Raw genomic sequence first — 16,357 nt, forward strand, 5'->3', positions numbered from 1 at the left:
GGCTGGACGTATTCAAGTCAGCCGGTCCGGATGATCTCCACCCTAGAGTACTAAAGGAACTGGCCGAGGTCATTGCAAGTCCCCTGGCACAACGTTACGAGCACTCATGGTGCTCTGGTGTGGTGCCGGAGGACTGGAAGAGGGCCAATGTGGTTCCCATCTTCAAAAAAGGGAGGAAGGAGGACCCGGGGAACTATAGGCCGGTTAGTCTTACCTCAATCCTAGGCAAGCTGTTTGAGAAAATTATGCTGGCACACATCCAGGAGGGGCCAGCAGGGGACTGCATGCTTAGGGGCAACCAGCACGGGTTCATCAGTGGCAGGTCCTGTCAGACCAACCTGGTGGCCTTTTATGATCGGATCACCAGATCATTAGATGCAGGGGGAGCAGTGGACATCGTCTTCTTGGACTTCCGGAAGGCCTTCGACACGGTCTCTCACCCCGTTCTCATTAAGAAACTGGGGGCTGTGGTGTAGACACCCACACAGTCAAATGGGTCACCAACTGGCTGGGGGCTCTGGGGCCTCGGAGGCTCTGGCGGGACAGACATGAAGTTGAGTCCCAAGAGGACCCGGGCCCTGGCAGTCTCCCCTCTGCATCCTAAGGTGCTGCCGTGCCTTCTGCTGGCTGCCCCTTGGAGTGCCCTTGGCTGCATGGAGCTGCGCAGGGCTGCTGGCAGTGCAGGGATGGGATGGGGTGGCAGCTGGATCATTCCTATCTGTGACCGAGAAGCCAGCTCCAGACTCCATGACTCCCTCATCCTTGCCGTGGTTTGGGAGGCCAGGTGCAGACTGGGAGGCTGAGGGCGACGCGGCCCCAGGCTGCCCCTGCTCCCCCTGCTCTGCGGGGACATTCCTAGGCGCGGTGCACAGCTGCATTGGCCGTGGAACTGGGGGCATGGAGCCAGAGTCCACCCCCCGCAGCGCTTCCTGCCTGTGGGGACAGACAGGGCCCGGCTGTCTCCGTGTGGGGACCCGGCAGGGGATGACAGCTGCTGCCTCCTCCTCCTCCTCCTTCTCCTCATCCCAGGATCATTGCAGCACTTTGCTGAAGGCGTCCCAGCAAGCAGAGAGATACAGGTCTGTCTCCAGCTTGGGCTGGGGTCTCTGTCACGAGGCACCGGCTCTCCTGGGATCCAGGGTCTGCCTGGGCATGTTTTCCCATTCCCACCGAGCCGTGGAAGGGGGTGCCAGCCTGTGCCCAGCTTGGGTTTGCTGGCGAGTCCCTGCTCCTCCAGTCCTCTGCAGCAGGGGCTTAATTGCCATGTGTCTTTTCATCAGGGGCTGCTGGCATGGCCACGCTTATTCCCCCCCGCCATCCATAGATCCCACCTCCCCAACCCGTCTCAGCCTGGCTTTCCAGCCCATCTTGTGCTTTGCAGGGGACTCGGACACAGCTGTAGTGAACCCTTGCTATGACGGCACCCACGTGTGCGACACGACGGCGCGGTGCCAGCCGGGCACAGGGCTGCAGTACAGCTGCGAGTGCACAGCTGGATACCGCGGCGATGGCCAGGACTGCATGGGTGAGTGCAGACGGCGCTGCTTGCTGTGTCCCCCCAGGCTTGGCCCGGCCACGTGGGCAGTGAGGAGCCATCTCGGCATGTGCCTTCCTGCCTGGGCCCAGAGCCACGGGCAAAGCATGGGGAGCCTTTTCTCTCAGGGAAACTGAGGCGCACAAGGGAAGGTTTGTCCCTGCGGGCTTGGATGAGAAAACGGACTGTGCTGCCTTCTCTGTGAGCCTTGGTCCCAGCCATGTCTGAGGTGGGGTTAGGGGCTCCCTGCCAGGCCCTGTCCTTGCGACTCGGTTTCTAGCTGAATGTTTCTAGCTCACGATCCAACCTGGGTCCAGGCCTAGGTGTGTCGGAGCAAGCTGGGGCCTCTTGGCACAAGGGGCCAGCCCCGGCAGCGTGGCAGCTGACGCTGGGGTAACCAGGCTCTCCGTCCCTCTTCAGACATCGATGAGTGCGCCGAGGGCGAGAGCCGCTGCGGCCCCTTTTCTGTGTGCCTCAACTCCCTGGGCAGCTACCGCTGCGAGTGCCAGCACGGCTACCGCCTCGCCGATGACCGGCACACCTGCGTGCGTGAGTATCCTGCCCCGCCTGGCCGGCTGTCCTTGTGCCCATGCCTCGCCAGCCACGGCCCAAGCACCGGGCATCCTCCCTTGTCCTGGCTCGCTGTGGTGGGAACGAGGCCCTGTCCTTTCAGGGGTGCCTTGGGCTGGGTCCCGCTTGCCCTTGGGGCTGCTCACCGAGGGGTGCAGGCTGCAGAGCGTGGGCCAGAGGCGTGAGAAGGGGCAGAGATGGCTTCCCAGCCCCGTCTGACCCTGGCCAGCAGGGAAAGGTAGAGCAGCCATGGGGCTGCACTGACTTGTTGTGGCCTCCTGAGGTGGGTCATGCCTCAGGGACATCCCTGGCAGACTGAGCCTTCCTTCCTGCTCTGACGGGCCCTTGTGCATGCCAGGGACATGTCTGCCTCAGTGCAGGAAGGGGGAGAGGTGCAGCCTTGCCCAGCTGCAGGTGGAGCAGGCTGTCAGGCTCACAGCTGACTGGGGGGCCGGGCTGGTGTTTCCCACCTGGAGGGAAGGAGGTTTCCACAGGCCTGACTTGGTGCCTTCCTCTTGCAGTGGCTGCGCCCCCGCCTGACCCCTGCGCGGCAGGCAGGCACAGCTGTGCGGCCGCACACCAAGCGCGGTGCATCCCCCGCGGTGGTGGCGCCTTCAGCTGCGAGTGCCTGCCTGGCTACACCGGTGATGGGCACACCTGCTCTGGTACGTGGGGGCACGGCTTCCTGCCAGGGTATCATGCTAGGTCGGACACGGGGTCAGCTGCACAGCCCAGCCAGGACCCTGCGCTCTGTCTGGGGACAGAAGCTGCATCCTGCTAAGTGGGCTCTGGGCACCCCCTCATCAGGGTCCTGGGAGCTGAGAGGCAGCTCGACACGTGGGGACCTTCGTGGCAGCTGCATGTGCACAGCGGGGGCTCTTTATTCCCATACACGAGGTCTGGGCTGCTGCACAAGAGCAGTCGATTTCCTTGCCCAGATGCACAGGCCTGCCAGCCTGTCCCAGGGCTTCTCTAGCCTCCCGAGAGGCAGCCGCAATTCCCCCCTTGTCGAATGCACCTTTCCCAGCACCGTGCAACCCCCGGCCCAGTGCCCCAGGCTGCACAACCTGCTGCTCCCCCGCTTCGAGGGCTGCAGCCAGCCTCGTGCAGACAGCAGGGCTGGGGAAAGCAGGCCTTGGAAGCCAGCCTGGACAGTCTTGTGTTGCGGGGAGGGGCCGGCCTCGCCTCCCACCCCCGAGTCAGTACACTGCCCCCACATCTGGATCGACTGTGTCCAACAGGCTCCCTGTCTTGCCGGGGTCGGGGGGGCCCAAGAACAGTGCTCAAGTGTTCGCTGCAGAGCGCGTGTGGGGTGGGGCGCATTGCCAGGGTGACCTGTCAGGAATCTGCAGGCGCTTCCCAATTCCAGTTTAAATGCATTGGGGAAGTATCCTCGGGGGCCGGCCCTGCTGTGTAGCTGTGCTCGGAGGCACCCTGGTGCTGGGCGAGGCGCCAACCCAGCTCCGTCTGCTGCAGGCCCCTAGCGAGGGGGGAAATGTCAGTGCAGCTTTTCAGGCCCGTGCCCGTGCCCGCCCCTGAACCAGGCAGCGGGTGTGGGGGCGAGAGGCAGAGCCTGGGGTGGCAGGTGGGGCACCAGCTGAACTCCGGCCCATCGCGGGGCAGCCTTGTCTACCTTACAGGCCTGCGGGGGCGGAGCGGTGGGGACAGCACCCCCTAGTGGGCGCGTGGTGTGTGGTCACCACCGCTTAGCTCCACCCGCTCCCTGAATTAAAGATGCTCGGAGCGAGTGATGGGGGAGTGCGTGGCCTGGCTGGACTGTGGGGCAGGGTCACACCGAGTCCTGCTGTCGCTGCCCGCAGAGGGGTCTTGTCCTCAGACAGTGTCAGGGCTGCTCCGGGTAACCACGCCATGAGCCTGTGGTGCTGTGAGCCCGGGCACAGCTTGGGGAAGGGGAAATGGCCCTGTTTCCCTTCGCTGTCCAAGGGCTAGGAGGTGGATGAGGAGCTGGGTGGGAGCTGGGGTCAACCTCTGAACAGCTGGTGAGGCTGTGGCCCTGTTCCCTGATGCTCTGCTTTGTCCCATCCTGAATCATAGACCATGAGGGTGTGAAGGGAGCTCAGGAGGTCACATCTAGTCCAACCCCCTGCTCCAAGCAGGACCAGCCCCAACTACATCATCCCAGCCAGGGTTTTGTCTAGCCGCGTCTTAAAAACCTCTAAGGATGGAGATGCCACCACCTCTCTGGGTAACCTGTTACTGCTTTGCCACACTCCTAGTAACAGAGTTTTTCCTAAGATCCAACCTAAACCGCCCTTGCTGCAACGTGAGCCCATTGCTCCTTGTCCTGCATCTGCCCCCACTGAGAACAGCCCAGCTCCATCCTCTTTGCACCCCCCTGCAGGGAGGTGAAGGCTGCTATTCAGTCCCCCTCGGTCTTCTCTTCTGCAGACTAAATCAGCCCAGTTCACTCAGCCTCTCCTCTCCAGTCATGTCCCCCGGCCCCATGACCATTTTCACTGCCCTGCTCTGGACTCTCCCAACTTGTCCACATCCTTTCTGTAGTGGGGGCACAAAACCGGGCACAAGACTCCAGATGTGGCCTCCCCAGTGCCAAATAGTTGGACCCAGTATTTCTATATCTCCTGCCTGCCAGATGAGTGCCATTTCCCAGGCTTCCTTTCCCACTTAGCAATTCTCCTTGAATCAGCTCCTAGCCTTTCCCTTCCCAGTAGGCTGAGTGAGCAGTCCCTTGGCAGAGGCAGGAGCTGTCAAGCAAGACTGGGGCTTACCTAGGATGCAGAGCGTCCCCCTTTCCTGGAAGAGTTAAGCTCTGCCCTGCCCCTGTGTGCCCGCAGGACTGCCATTCAAGTCAGCTCAGGCTGCCGAGTGGGTGGTGGGTCTCCAGTGACCGTACACGCATCACGTTTGCAGCTGCAGAAACCCTTTTTGCAACGGTGTAGGCAGGGAACAGGCACAGGACTTCCAGTCCTGCGATGCAGCCTGCTGGAGTCTGGTCCAGATCAACCCCTAGAAAGAAATGGCAGCAAAAATCCTCCGGTGAGGATCGTGCCCACAGTTATCCCAGCACAGCCATTTGCTTCCCTGGCACAGGGACGCTGGAGTAGTGTCTTCTGCAGCCGTTCTCCCAGGGGAGCTGGTTGTGATTTACATCAGGGTATTAGACCAGGGTGTGCTGTACTGGGGCAAACAGGACCTGGCCACACGGCATGTCTCCAGCATTCCCCCTCCTCCAGCCCACAGATGGTTTCTCGCTGTCCGAGGAGCAAGGTTGGGTCTGGTCTGTCAAGGGGCCGGGAGAGATCAAGGGACCTGCCTTCCTTTAAGGCAGAGCTGGCTGTGGCTGCAGGAGGGGCCGTGGGACCAGACAAGGGTGCTCTTGGAGTCGTCCTCTGAGGGTGGGACACGGGGACTCGAGCACATGGCTTCCCCAGGAAGCGGGTGGAAATGGAGCATGGTCTCTAGGTCCAGCAGGGCTTCTGCTGCAGGGCCAGGAAGATGCCCCCTCCCCTCATCTCCACCACCCACAAATGCAGTATGCAGCTTCCAGTGCATTCACACCCCCAAAGCACTGGTCCTGTGGCTGCCAGGAGAGCGCGTCCCACACATGCCCCCCGGTTTCCGGGAGGTGGGGGTCCCGTGCCTGCGCCTGCTGACAAGCGGGCTTCTCTCCCTCTTGCAGATGTGAATGAATGCACGCAGGGCAGGTGCCACCCAGCTGCCACCTGCCACAACACACCTGGTTCCTTCTCCTGCCAGTGCCGGCCAGGCTACGATGGGGATGGCTTCCAGTGCACCCCTGGTAAGGATCCTCACACAGGGCATTGTGGCTGGCACCTGCAATGAGCATCTGTGTCTCCTCCTCCCTATCCCGGCTGCCCATGGCCCATACACTTCAGCTGATGCCACCTGCTTTTGGCCCTGTGGCACAAGACACACAGCAGCTTCCCACAGTAGTGGGTGACAGCCTACTATTGCTGCTTGCAGAGGGAGCTGCTCCTGCAGCTCATGGGGTAGTGGTTTGTGACTGTCACAGAGGCAAAGCACCCTGACAGCCAGGGCCCAGGGCTTCATGCGGATGTTGTCCACCTGACCACAGCATTTGTAGCACTGTTCATTGCAACAGCCAGGAGTTGAGATGCAGGTGGCACTGTCAGGTCAGGGCCCAAAGCTTATTAATATGACCTCCTCCATTTCCGCAAAATCCAGGGAAGAGGTGTGGGTCCGAGTGCCCTGTGCAAGGAAGCACGGCTCCTGGCTCCTTGAGCCCGTTCCTGCCTCTGCCACTGGCTTTCTATGTGCCCTTGGACACCTCATCTGGCCTCTGTGTGTCTGTTTACCCCTCCATACGAATGAGGTCACTGGTGAACCCTTGAATACCCTGCTCAGACCCTGCCTGAAGTCCCAGTGCCCCATTGCATCCTCTGCCAGTGCCCATTCCTCCCACGATAAAGCCCCAGGAGCTGGGAGGCAGACAGAAGCCTTCCCGCTGGTTGTTGCAAGGCTGGATGGGCTGCGTGCCCCGTGGCACGGGTAGCTGTACTCCCATGTGCCTCCCTTTACTCTGCAGCAAACCTACAGCGCCTGACACCATGCGAACATGAGCGGCTCTATTCACAGCCGGAGCCAGGGCACCACATACCCGTGTGCGACGACCAGGGCAACTACCAGCCTCTGCAGTGCCACAGCAGCACGGGCTTCTGCTGGTGCGTGGATGAAGCTGGCCAGGAGATTGCTGGCACCCAGACGCCTCCAGGCAGCACCCCGCCGCAGTGCGGGGAGCCAGGTCAGTGCCATTCACCCCTCAGCTTCTTGTTGTCTTGGCACGGGTAGTGCTAAGTGGATATAATCTTCCTGGACTTCCGGAAGGCTTTTGACACTGTCTCTCACCCCGTTCTCATTAAGAAACTGGGGGGCTGTGGTGTAGACACCCACACAGTCAAATGGGTCGCCAACTGGCTGGAGGGCCACACCCGGAGAGTGGTAGTGGATGGGTTCTTCTCAACCTGGAGGGACGTGGGCAGTGGGGTCCCGCAGGGCTCGGTCCTCGGGCCCGCACTGGTCAACATCTTCATCAGCGATTTGGATGAGGGGGTAAAAAGCATCTGTTCAAATTTGCTGATGACACTAAGATGTGGGGGGACGTGGGCACGGTGGAAGGATGCAACAGGCTACAATCAGACCTCGACAGGTTACAGGGGTGGGCGGACGAGAATAGGATGGGTTTCAACACAGACAAGTGCAAGGTGATGCACCTTGGGAGGAACAACCGGCACCATACCTACAGGTTGGGGAACTCCCCTCTTATCAGCACGGAGGCAGAAAGGGATCTGGGGGTCATCATTGACTCCAAGATGAACATGGGCCGGCAGTGTGGGGAGGCAGTTAGGAAGGCGAACCGCACCTTGTCGTGCATCCACAGATGCATCTCGAGCAGGTCCAAGGAGGTGATCCTCCCCCTCTATGCGGCACTGGTCAGGCCGCAGCTGGAGTACTGCGTCCAGTTCTGGGCGCCGCGCTTCAGGAGGGATGTGGTCAGCATGGAGAGGGTCCAGAGGAGGCCACTCGCATGGTCAGGGGGCAGCAGGGCAGGCCCTATGAGGAGAGGCTGCGGGACCTGAACCTGTTCAGCCTCCACAAGAGAAGGCTGAGGGGGGATCTTGTGGCCTGTTATAAACTAGTCAGGGGGGACCAGCAGGCACTGGGGGAGTCCCTGTTCTCCCTGAGCACCGCAAGGAGTGACCAGGAATAACGGTCACGAGCTGGCAGAGGGCAGGTTTAGGTTAGATATCAGGAGGCGCGACTTCACGGTCAGGGCGGCTAGGGTCTGGAACCAGCTTCCAAGAGAAGTGGTGCAGGCCCCTACCCTGGGGGTGTTTAAGAGGAGGTTAGATGAACATCTTGCTGGGGTCGTTCGACCCCAGTACTCTTTCCTGCCGTGGCAGGGGGTCGGACTAGATGATCTGCTCAGGTCCCTTCCGACCCTACAAACTATGAAACTAAGTGCACTCTGATTTCCCTGTGCCCTGAGCCAGACCCTGAGAAGTGGGGAAGGGGCTGCTGAGCTCGAGCCCAGAGCCCTCTGCCTCCTTCCCCTGCTTGGAGATTGTCACCTGCTAGCAGGGGCACTGGTGTGGGGGTCAGGAGCCTGGTTCTGCCGGGACATTGGGCATGTCTGCTTACAGCATGGGCTCCTTTGAGTAGGGACTGTCATGCACTACGCATATGTACAGCACTGAGCACCATGGAGCCTCTAGCCACTCTTGTACCTATGAATGATGGAGGGGCCTGTCTGGCCTTTCTGAGCATCAAGCCCATCGTGCCCTTCCACTTTGAGAGAGGACATCTTGCTAGTCTTGGGGGTGCAGCTGGCACAGGGTTTGGTTGGGAGCATTCCTCTCCTGCCAAAACCTCTGGAGCTGGGGTGCTTTGCGGGAGGGAGCTGAGGTCCCTGGTGACCCCCTGAAAGCCTCTGCCCAGACCCGGCCTGAAATCCCAGTGCCTCATTGCTTCCATCTCCATTGCCCACCTGTCCCACGATAAAAGGCGAAAGGACTTCCCTGGGAAGCGAGAGCCCTCCAGGGGTATGCAGGGTCCAGGAGGCAGCACCCCATTGGAAGGCACCTGGGGACCTCACACCCACTGCTGATTTGGCTGCAGCCCCCATTCGATACCATGGGGAACAGGGCTCCTCAGTGTCTGGAGGATAGGTGCCCTCATCCCCTGGCCAGGCTCAGCTCCTTGTCTATCCCCATGGTGCTTTCAGGCCCCTAAAAATGATGGAGTTGGTGCTGGGCAGCATATGTCAGCTCTGCTTGCTCCTGGAGCAACAGGTCTGCTGGTCCCTGCAGCCAGCAATGCCCAAGGGAGTGATGTGCCTGGCTTTCCACGCAGCTGCTTTGGCTTCCCCTTGCTAAACAGCCAGGCAGCCATTCACAGCTGGGTCGACTGGGGCTGGGCTTTGGCACAAGCCTGGAGCAGGCTTTGAACTTCCACCTGGAGGTAGCACAAGATCCCTTAATTGCCATCACTGGACAGACACGTGACCCCACTCATGGCAACTTGCACACTTGCAGGGTTGTGCCACACGTGTATCACCGTAGGCTTGAGCATGGCCCTGTGGCTTCTCTCTCTCTGCTGCCACCAAAGCCACCTGACCCTGCTGCTCTCCTTAATTCATCTCCCTTTGCTGTCCAGCTCTTTCCATCAATACTGCTTTCCACGGCTGGCCTTGCTCTAGGAACAGTGGAGCGGGCCAGTCTCCCCCAAGATCAGACAGAAGGCAGGGTAGGATTTGCACCTTATAGCCTAACCAAGGCGGATGTCTATATATCGGGTAGAAGCCACCCTGGTGGTACTGCTCTAGGGAGAAGCGTTTTCCACGAGGACCTACTGTGGTCTCGTGTGACCGTGTCCCTGGCAGGCACATTGCAAACACCCCCATGGCCTTCCCCTGAAGCTGTTGGTTGCTTTGGCCCTCACTCCCCTACAAATCTCTTGCCCTCGACTCTAGAGCCCACGGCGAGGCCGCAGACCATGTGCGAGCGCTGGAGGCAGAGCCTGCTGGACCACTACGGGGGCAGGCCACGTGAGGACCACTACGTGCCGCAGTGCGACGCGGCCGGCAGCTTCAGCCCGCTGCAGTGCCACGGCAACAGCGGCTTCTGCTGGTGCGTGGACGAACACGGCAGAGAGATTCACGGGACGCGGTCGGAGCCCGGCACGGCCCCGCCATGTAAGAGCACTGTGGCGTGCTGGGGGAGGGCTGGCTGCGCGGCACGGGGCTGGAAGGGGTTTACCTGGGCCATTGAGCCCTTGTGTGGGTGGCGTGTTGTGGTTATACCACAGGTTGTGACCGGCGAAGACTCAGGTGCTGCATTCGAGCGCACGTTCTCCTGCAGGCATGGGACCAGGTTCAGGGCCCGCGTGCCCCTGGCATGGCATCCGTCAGGGCCGTGACGCCTGTGTTTGAACGACAGGTCTCCCCAGCGTGGCCCCTCCCACGGTGCGGCCCTCGCCACGTCCAGACGTGTCCCCGCCTGCCATGGGAACTTTCCTGCTGTATGCCCAGGGACACCAGATCGGCTACCTGCCCCTCAACGGCACGCGGCTGCAGAAGGAGGCAGCCAAGACCCTGCTGGCGCTGCATGTAACGTATTGCGGGGGGAGCCGAGCTGCTCGGGCTTGGGAGGGTGAGGCCTGGTGTGCTCTGGGTGGTCTCCGTGGGGCCTGAGCCTGGCCACTTCATCTGAGAGGGGGCATTTGGGAGAGGGAGACATGGCTGCTCTCTCTTGTGTCATCCAGATCTCTGGTTTGTGGCCAATAACACAGGCTCTCTGGGCCTCTCTAACTCCAGCTAACAAGGCAGCGGGAGCAAAACAACCCAAAGCAAGTCTGCTCGCTATACAGAGCCCTGATCCTCCCCTGTGAAAGCTCCTGAGTGCTGAGGGAGGGTTCACTCCTGTTTTCCTAGGTTGTCTTATTGCCTTTGCCTTGGCCTTGTTTTCAAGTCATTAGCACATCACAGCTGTGCACTTAATGAAGTCGATGTGTAAGTCTCATCCGGGGCAGTCTCCTTCCTTTTACAGCCGCAGTCCCATCCCATGGCACCTCAGCAGAGCTCCTCGACCTTGCCTGTGGCTGCAGGAAATTAAAACCATTTTAATGGACAAGAAGAGACAGCTCGATAGTGCAACGAGCCTGCCGGGGCTGGGCACCACGGAGGGCTTTCCTGAGAGCATCGGCTGAGACAGCATCGGCAGCTGACCCCCCTTTCGCATCTCTTTCCTCCCCTCTTTAGAAAAAAGCTACACGTTCCTGTCTCCCAGAATGAGCCTGTGGGGCTGAGAGTAACTGAGAGCTGGTGTGTGACCTCTTGGGGTGCATTTTGGGGTGACAGCCTTCAATTAGGAAGCGAAAACTGGAAGGCCGTTACATGCGCCAGCTTCAATCTGGAAAGCTCTGCTTGGTCCTCTGGGTTCTTGCATACAGCCAAGAGGCAGACGACACAGGGTTGCTGAATTCACACTGCCTCCCACAGGCTCTAGACGAGAAAATACCTTCGCTGTAAAGTAAAACATGTCATCTCCTCTTTTTTCTGAATCCTGACAGGGCTCCATAGTGGTGGGAATTGACTATGACTGCAGAGGGAAAATGGTCTATTGGACGGATGTTGCCGGTCGAACCGTTAACAGAGCAAGCTTGGAACCAGGGGCTGAGCCGGAAACCGTAATTAATTCAGGTGAGTGACCATCTCCGCTGGTTTTAATCAGGCTTGTTGCCAGGCAGGCCGTGACTGGGGGTTGAGCTTGCTCGTGGCCTCTCCGAACTGAGGTCTAAGCAGCGTGGGAGTGGGAACATGGCCTTTCTAAGCGCTGGTCCCAGCTCTCTCTTGGCCATTACCCATCACCACTGCCTGCGAGGGTCTCAGAGGCACTGACAGGGCAGGCCATATAATCAACTAGAGGGGTGGAAAATAGAGATGCTACTACATAACAGTAGGCAAGCTTCTTCGGGTAGATGTGACCTCTTTCATTAGACCAACTGAGTCATTGCAAAAAAGTTCTTTGCAAGCTTTTGGGCACAAGCACCATTCTTCAGGCATAGGCACTTGTGCCTGAGAGCTTGCAAATTGTGTTTTTTCAGTGCATCCGTCTAATAAAAGATATCACATCTATCCATCTGCCTGTGTCCTTAGACCAATGTGGCTACAACCAAAAACTCTTACTACATAATGGCTGAACAGGCACAGGGGAGGATTTCAGCTGTGGCCTGTAGCCTGTGCGGTGACAGGGCTCTGCTTGTCATGTTCCTGCAGGACTGATGAGTCCAGAAGGGCTGGTGGTGGATCACCTGCGCAGGGTCATGTTTTGGACAGACAGCGGCCTGGATAAAATTGAACGTGCCAACCTGGATGGGTCGCAGCGCAGGGCTCTCTTCAGCACCGATCTCGTCAATCCTCGTGCCATCACCGTGGATCCCATTAGAGGGTGAGCAACAGGGCTTCCTCTCAGCTTTTTCAAAGCCTGTAATTATGGCACCAGGGGAGAGGTTACCCAGAGACTCGCCTCTGTGGCAGGTGACTGGTAAATCTGTAATCGGAGCTGAAACTTCAGAGGCAAGACGCACCTGTTTTCGCCACCACTGCAGGTGTCATGTTGGAAGCTGTCAGGTAGATAGCGTACTGTCATTTTTACCACACTGAGCGCTCAGTGGGATGAAGCCAGTAGTAAGGACTGTGTCCTGTTTGCTTGAATGTTTTCACAGCTGGAAGGGCACTGTTGAATTAGTGATCTGAATCCTCCTAGTGTGAAGTGCAGCCTGTAGTCATTTATTACAGTAGAGCTGGAAAAACGATCGACACTTCGTGCATGGGAAAATGGAAGGGTTTTGTGCACGGTTCTACTCATCAGGAGTTAGCCAGCAAGGTGCTTTTGCTTTAAACAATAAACACCAGCTCAGCTGCAAGGGAAGTAAAAACAGCAGACACTGCTGAATTACATCTGAAGCCAAGTATCTTTGAACTTCAACTGGCATCGGCTGGAGTAGCTTGCCTGGAAAGTTAGTCTCAATGTCTCCGTGGTCAGAGACAGAGGCATACCTTTGCCCTATATTTTTTCCCTCTGATTATTCAACAGGAAACCCTTCAAAAACAAAGGTAAAATGTTAAAATGTTCAGCTTTTGAACCCTCTGTTGCCTCTGATATATCCCCTGAGTGTACCACTGCAATGTAGAAAACATCACCAGGAGAGTAATGGATGAGTCCTTATCTCACCTTGTAAAATGTTCTTGAGATCCCTCAGGCTTTCCTTTTTAGTTTCAAATCAGAAAATAATCTGTTCTGTAAAGCATAATGGGAGGTCCAGGACTCATCTCTCAATTAGTAATCCCCGTGTTTTCCAAGTGACTCATTATTACTGTGTCTTGTTCTCTTGCTTGTTAAATGGTTACCCTATAGCAACCTCTACTGGACAGACTGGAACCGCGAAGCACCAAAAATTGAAACCTCAACGGTTGAGGGTGCCAACAGAAGGATTCTGGTGAATGAAGACATCGGGTTACCCAACGGCCTGACTTTCGACCCTTTCTCCAAACTGCTTTGTTGGGCAGATGCAGGTGACTTAACGCCCATTGAAATGCACACAAATACACTAGGCAGGGAAGGGAATTCAGATCGAAAAAAAATACCACTCCCTACTTCTTGCTGTATCCCACCTCTTAAAAAGGGAAATCTCTTCAACCCTTACTTTGCTAAAAAAGAGGATTTTCAGCTTTCTCAGGCAGTCTCCTCCCCCGCCCCTAAACGCATGCCTTCAGCAATTTCTCCAGCCTCTTAGGGTAGGGCTGTACAGTGCTGCGCTCAGTCATGTCTGTTAGCTGGCCTGCATCTACTAACACTGCCTCTGGCCAACTCTCCTTCGCCACAAGTGCAGCTTTAGCTATGCGACAGCTTCTCCGATTAAGCACGTCAGATGTGACAGAATTAGAGCAATGATGAGAATAATGATATAAAGCAAAAGGCCCCTTGCTCTGCACCCTGCAATGGGGATGTGACTGCTGGTCTGACACGGAGAGTCAGTATTTTTTTTTCCAAGGACAAGTGAAATAATATAAACTCCTAAAATCAGAACTGCAGGAATGTGTCAATGTGTAGATTCTACACAAACTTTTCTTGCTTGCGGTGCTTAAGTGCTACACGCTGCTTTGCTGGAATAACATCTTAGTATTACAGTATGTGACAGCTGCTATGGCTGCTCTGCCACAGATACTTAGAGGTAGTTGCTGCACTAGGGAAATTCTTACCAAGCCAGTCTCCATATTACTGTCTGAAGATAGGCATTTTTCTGTACAGGTGCCAGCATTTATGGAAAATGCCTGGCAGAGATGCCTTTTGGTGCTAATGATGCCATGGTCACAGGTTCAATCCTCATTTGGTACACAAGACCCTTCTTGTCTCAGGCAGGGGATTGGATTAAATGACCTCTTGAGGTCCTTTCTAGCCCCACTTCTCTGATTTCTATGATTTTGCATTGAGCTGAACTGTTTAGGTCTAAGATTAAAGTCTGCCTGAAGCTTTCATTTAATCGACATTTATAATCAGGAACGCAGCTAGAGGGATACGAACAAAACTCAGAGCAGGCTCAAGGAGGAATTGCTTCACTTGACCTCCGCAGAGGAGCGAGGAGCATGCACACATACCCAGTCAAACTGGGACTTCAACGTCTGGCACATCTGGTGCAGAAGTGATTTGTGCAGGTAGTTTTGTCAGCTTTGCTCAGCTGAATTCCTGCCTTCCCGCAGTACAAGCTGGGAGAGTAAGCTACTGCTCAGGGCTTTTCTGACTAAGGTCTGTTTGCATAGAGTACTGTGGGCCACCTCACCTCCAGCAGAGTGCATGGAAACTAGCCTGCCTTGTGTTTTGCCTGATGTAATGTTTTATTTGAAAAGGAACCAAGAAGCTGGAGTGCACGTTCCCAGATGGAACAGGAAGGCATGTCATACAGAATAACCTCAACTACCCCTTCAGTGTCGTTAGCTATGCCAACCACTTCTACCACACCGACTGGAGAAGGTAGGCAACATGCTGGTAAAGAGCACAGTCCCAGAGGCCAAATATTTAGTGACAAAATACCTGCTAGTCCTATTTTAGCCATAATGCATCCTCGGATTGTCAGGGCCAATATTTTTGGCAGACATGCCACAAACCAGCCCAGCGCACTCCCCAACGGACACTCGCTCCCTTCCCTTACCGGATCTGCTGCTCTGCTTTGTGACTTGTGCTCTCCGCCTTAGCTGCTGTTCTGCTGCCTGTCCCTGCCCCAATTTGCTGCGTGCCACGTAAACTACCCATGCTCTTCCAGCTGCCAGGTTTGGAATGGTACAAGGGCATTTGAGGGAGGAGCAGAGTATGAGACTCATTTCCTGATGGGGTGGAAAAAGTGCTGTCTGCAGCACTGCACTAGGATGCCAAGGTCGCATACTTTCAGGTCTTGCTAACATGTCTACACTGTTGCTGGATGAGGCGGTAGCACAGAATGGTGTTTCATTGCACTGTGCAAACACTCACACTCAAGTGATTCAGCACCAAATGAAGATGATAGCTCTAGCACAAAGAATGGACTCAATTCAAAGTTTACTAAGTGAGCTATCTGGGCGTGTTGTACGGAGATGGTCTGACTGAAGCACAGCGATTCCTTCTTTAACAACAATCCTTCTTTCTAGAAAAGGATTGAGGAGCAAGGAAAGGTTTGGGTTTTTTTTCTCCCCAGGGATGGTGTTATAGCTGTGAATAAGGATACCGGCTCCCTTACTGAGGAATACCTTCCAGAACAACGGTCCCATCTCTATGGAATAACTGCAGTGTATCCCTATTGCCCAGGAGGTAAAGTCTGCCCTGCTTATGTCATACTAATGGATATGCTGTTGTTTTTGTGCACTAAGCATACATATCTGGTTTCCTCTCATTGCAGTGAGGAAATAGTTACTGATACTTCAACAAAAGGAAGTTTGGGCTTTAAACTGGGAGGAAGAATGCCAGACCCAAAGACTTAACACCACATGGAGCAAAGAGGAAGAAACCTTCCACAAAGGCCACAGATGCTTACCATAGGCACTGATGTGATCTACTTTAGTGCAAAAGATCATCATCATCATCAAGTATTTTTCTGAAGTTATACCTCAATCTTTACTACTGTATTTTTAAATGAAAACGTTGCTATACTACAAAAAATAATGGCCCTGTGAATATTAGGCCATTACTTTAATTTTGCTTATGGAAGCAACTTTAAAAAAAAGAAAAAGTCTTAATGTATCTTATTCCAGTGTTCTCTCATTTGTATGAAACAAAACTCAAATAATTTTTAAGCACAGTTTGACAATCTGACCTATAGGTCCTTTATAGCCAAAAAATTAAGTGTGTATGGAAAGCTTTCAATGCAGTGTCTTACTGGGTCACTGTCAATAACCCAGAAGAGGCAAAGATTGCATGACTGCAGAAAGTGTGCAGAACCATCATGGGACATGGAAAGTACACTACATTTTTTCCAAAGCACAATTCTAGACTCCTTTTGCCTCTGCCTCAATGCATGTCTTTTAGTATTTATATTAGAAGAATGTGCTAGATTTAATCATTCATGTTTGATGGTCTTTTAAGAAGTGCCTTCACTGTGCTACCTGTTATAGAGCGAGATGTGTACATAAATACCTGTTCAGATGTAACTCTCACTTTTTCTAGATTACTCAAATAATAAAATGGTTGTTTTAAATTTTGTTTT

The 16,357-nt window shown here is 55.6% G+C and overlaps 1 protein-coding gene across 1 annotated transcript in view; it reads left to right on the plus strand.

The window, feature by feature from the left end:
* Positions 1-16,348, plus strand: part of NID2 (nidogen 2) — a 30,239-nt gene extending 13,891 nt beyond the window's left edge. The window contains exons 9-21 of the mRNA XM_090034410.1: positions 1,382-1,525; positions 1,955-2,083; positions 2,626-2,769; positions 5,766-5,885; positions 6,654-6,869; positions 9,597-9,818; positions 10,063-10,232; positions 11,195-11,324; positions 11,901-12,072; positions 13,042-13,199; positions 14,532-14,655; positions 15,353-15,465; positions 15,554-16,348. Of these exons, the coding sequence (XP_089890536.1) occupies positions 1,382-1,525; positions 1,955-2,083; positions 2,626-2,769; positions 5,766-5,885; positions 6,654-6,869; positions 9,597-9,818; positions 10,063-10,232; positions 11,195-11,324; positions 11,901-12,072; positions 13,042-13,199; positions 14,532-14,655; positions 15,353-15,465; positions 15,554-15,564 (1,853 nt within the window). The 3' untranslated portion in view covers positions 15,565-16,348. The remainder of the gene's footprint in view (positions 1-1,381; positions 1,526-1,954; positions 2,084-2,625; positions 2,770-5,765; positions 5,886-6,653; positions 6,870-9,596; positions 9,819-10,062; positions 10,233-11,194; positions 11,325-11,900; positions 12,073-13,041; positions 13,200-14,531; positions 14,656-15,352; positions 15,466-15,553) is intronic.
* Positions 16,349-16,357: the final 9 nt, after the last annotated feature.

Source organism: Crocodylus siamensis, chromosome 2, assembly GCF_052110815.1.
Source record: "Crocodylus siamensis isolate JL-2025a chromosome 2, ASM5211081v1, whole genome shotgun sequence".
NCBI classification, from domain to species: Eukaryota; Metazoa; Chordata; order Crocodylia; family Crocodylidae; genus Crocodylus; species Crocodylus siamensis.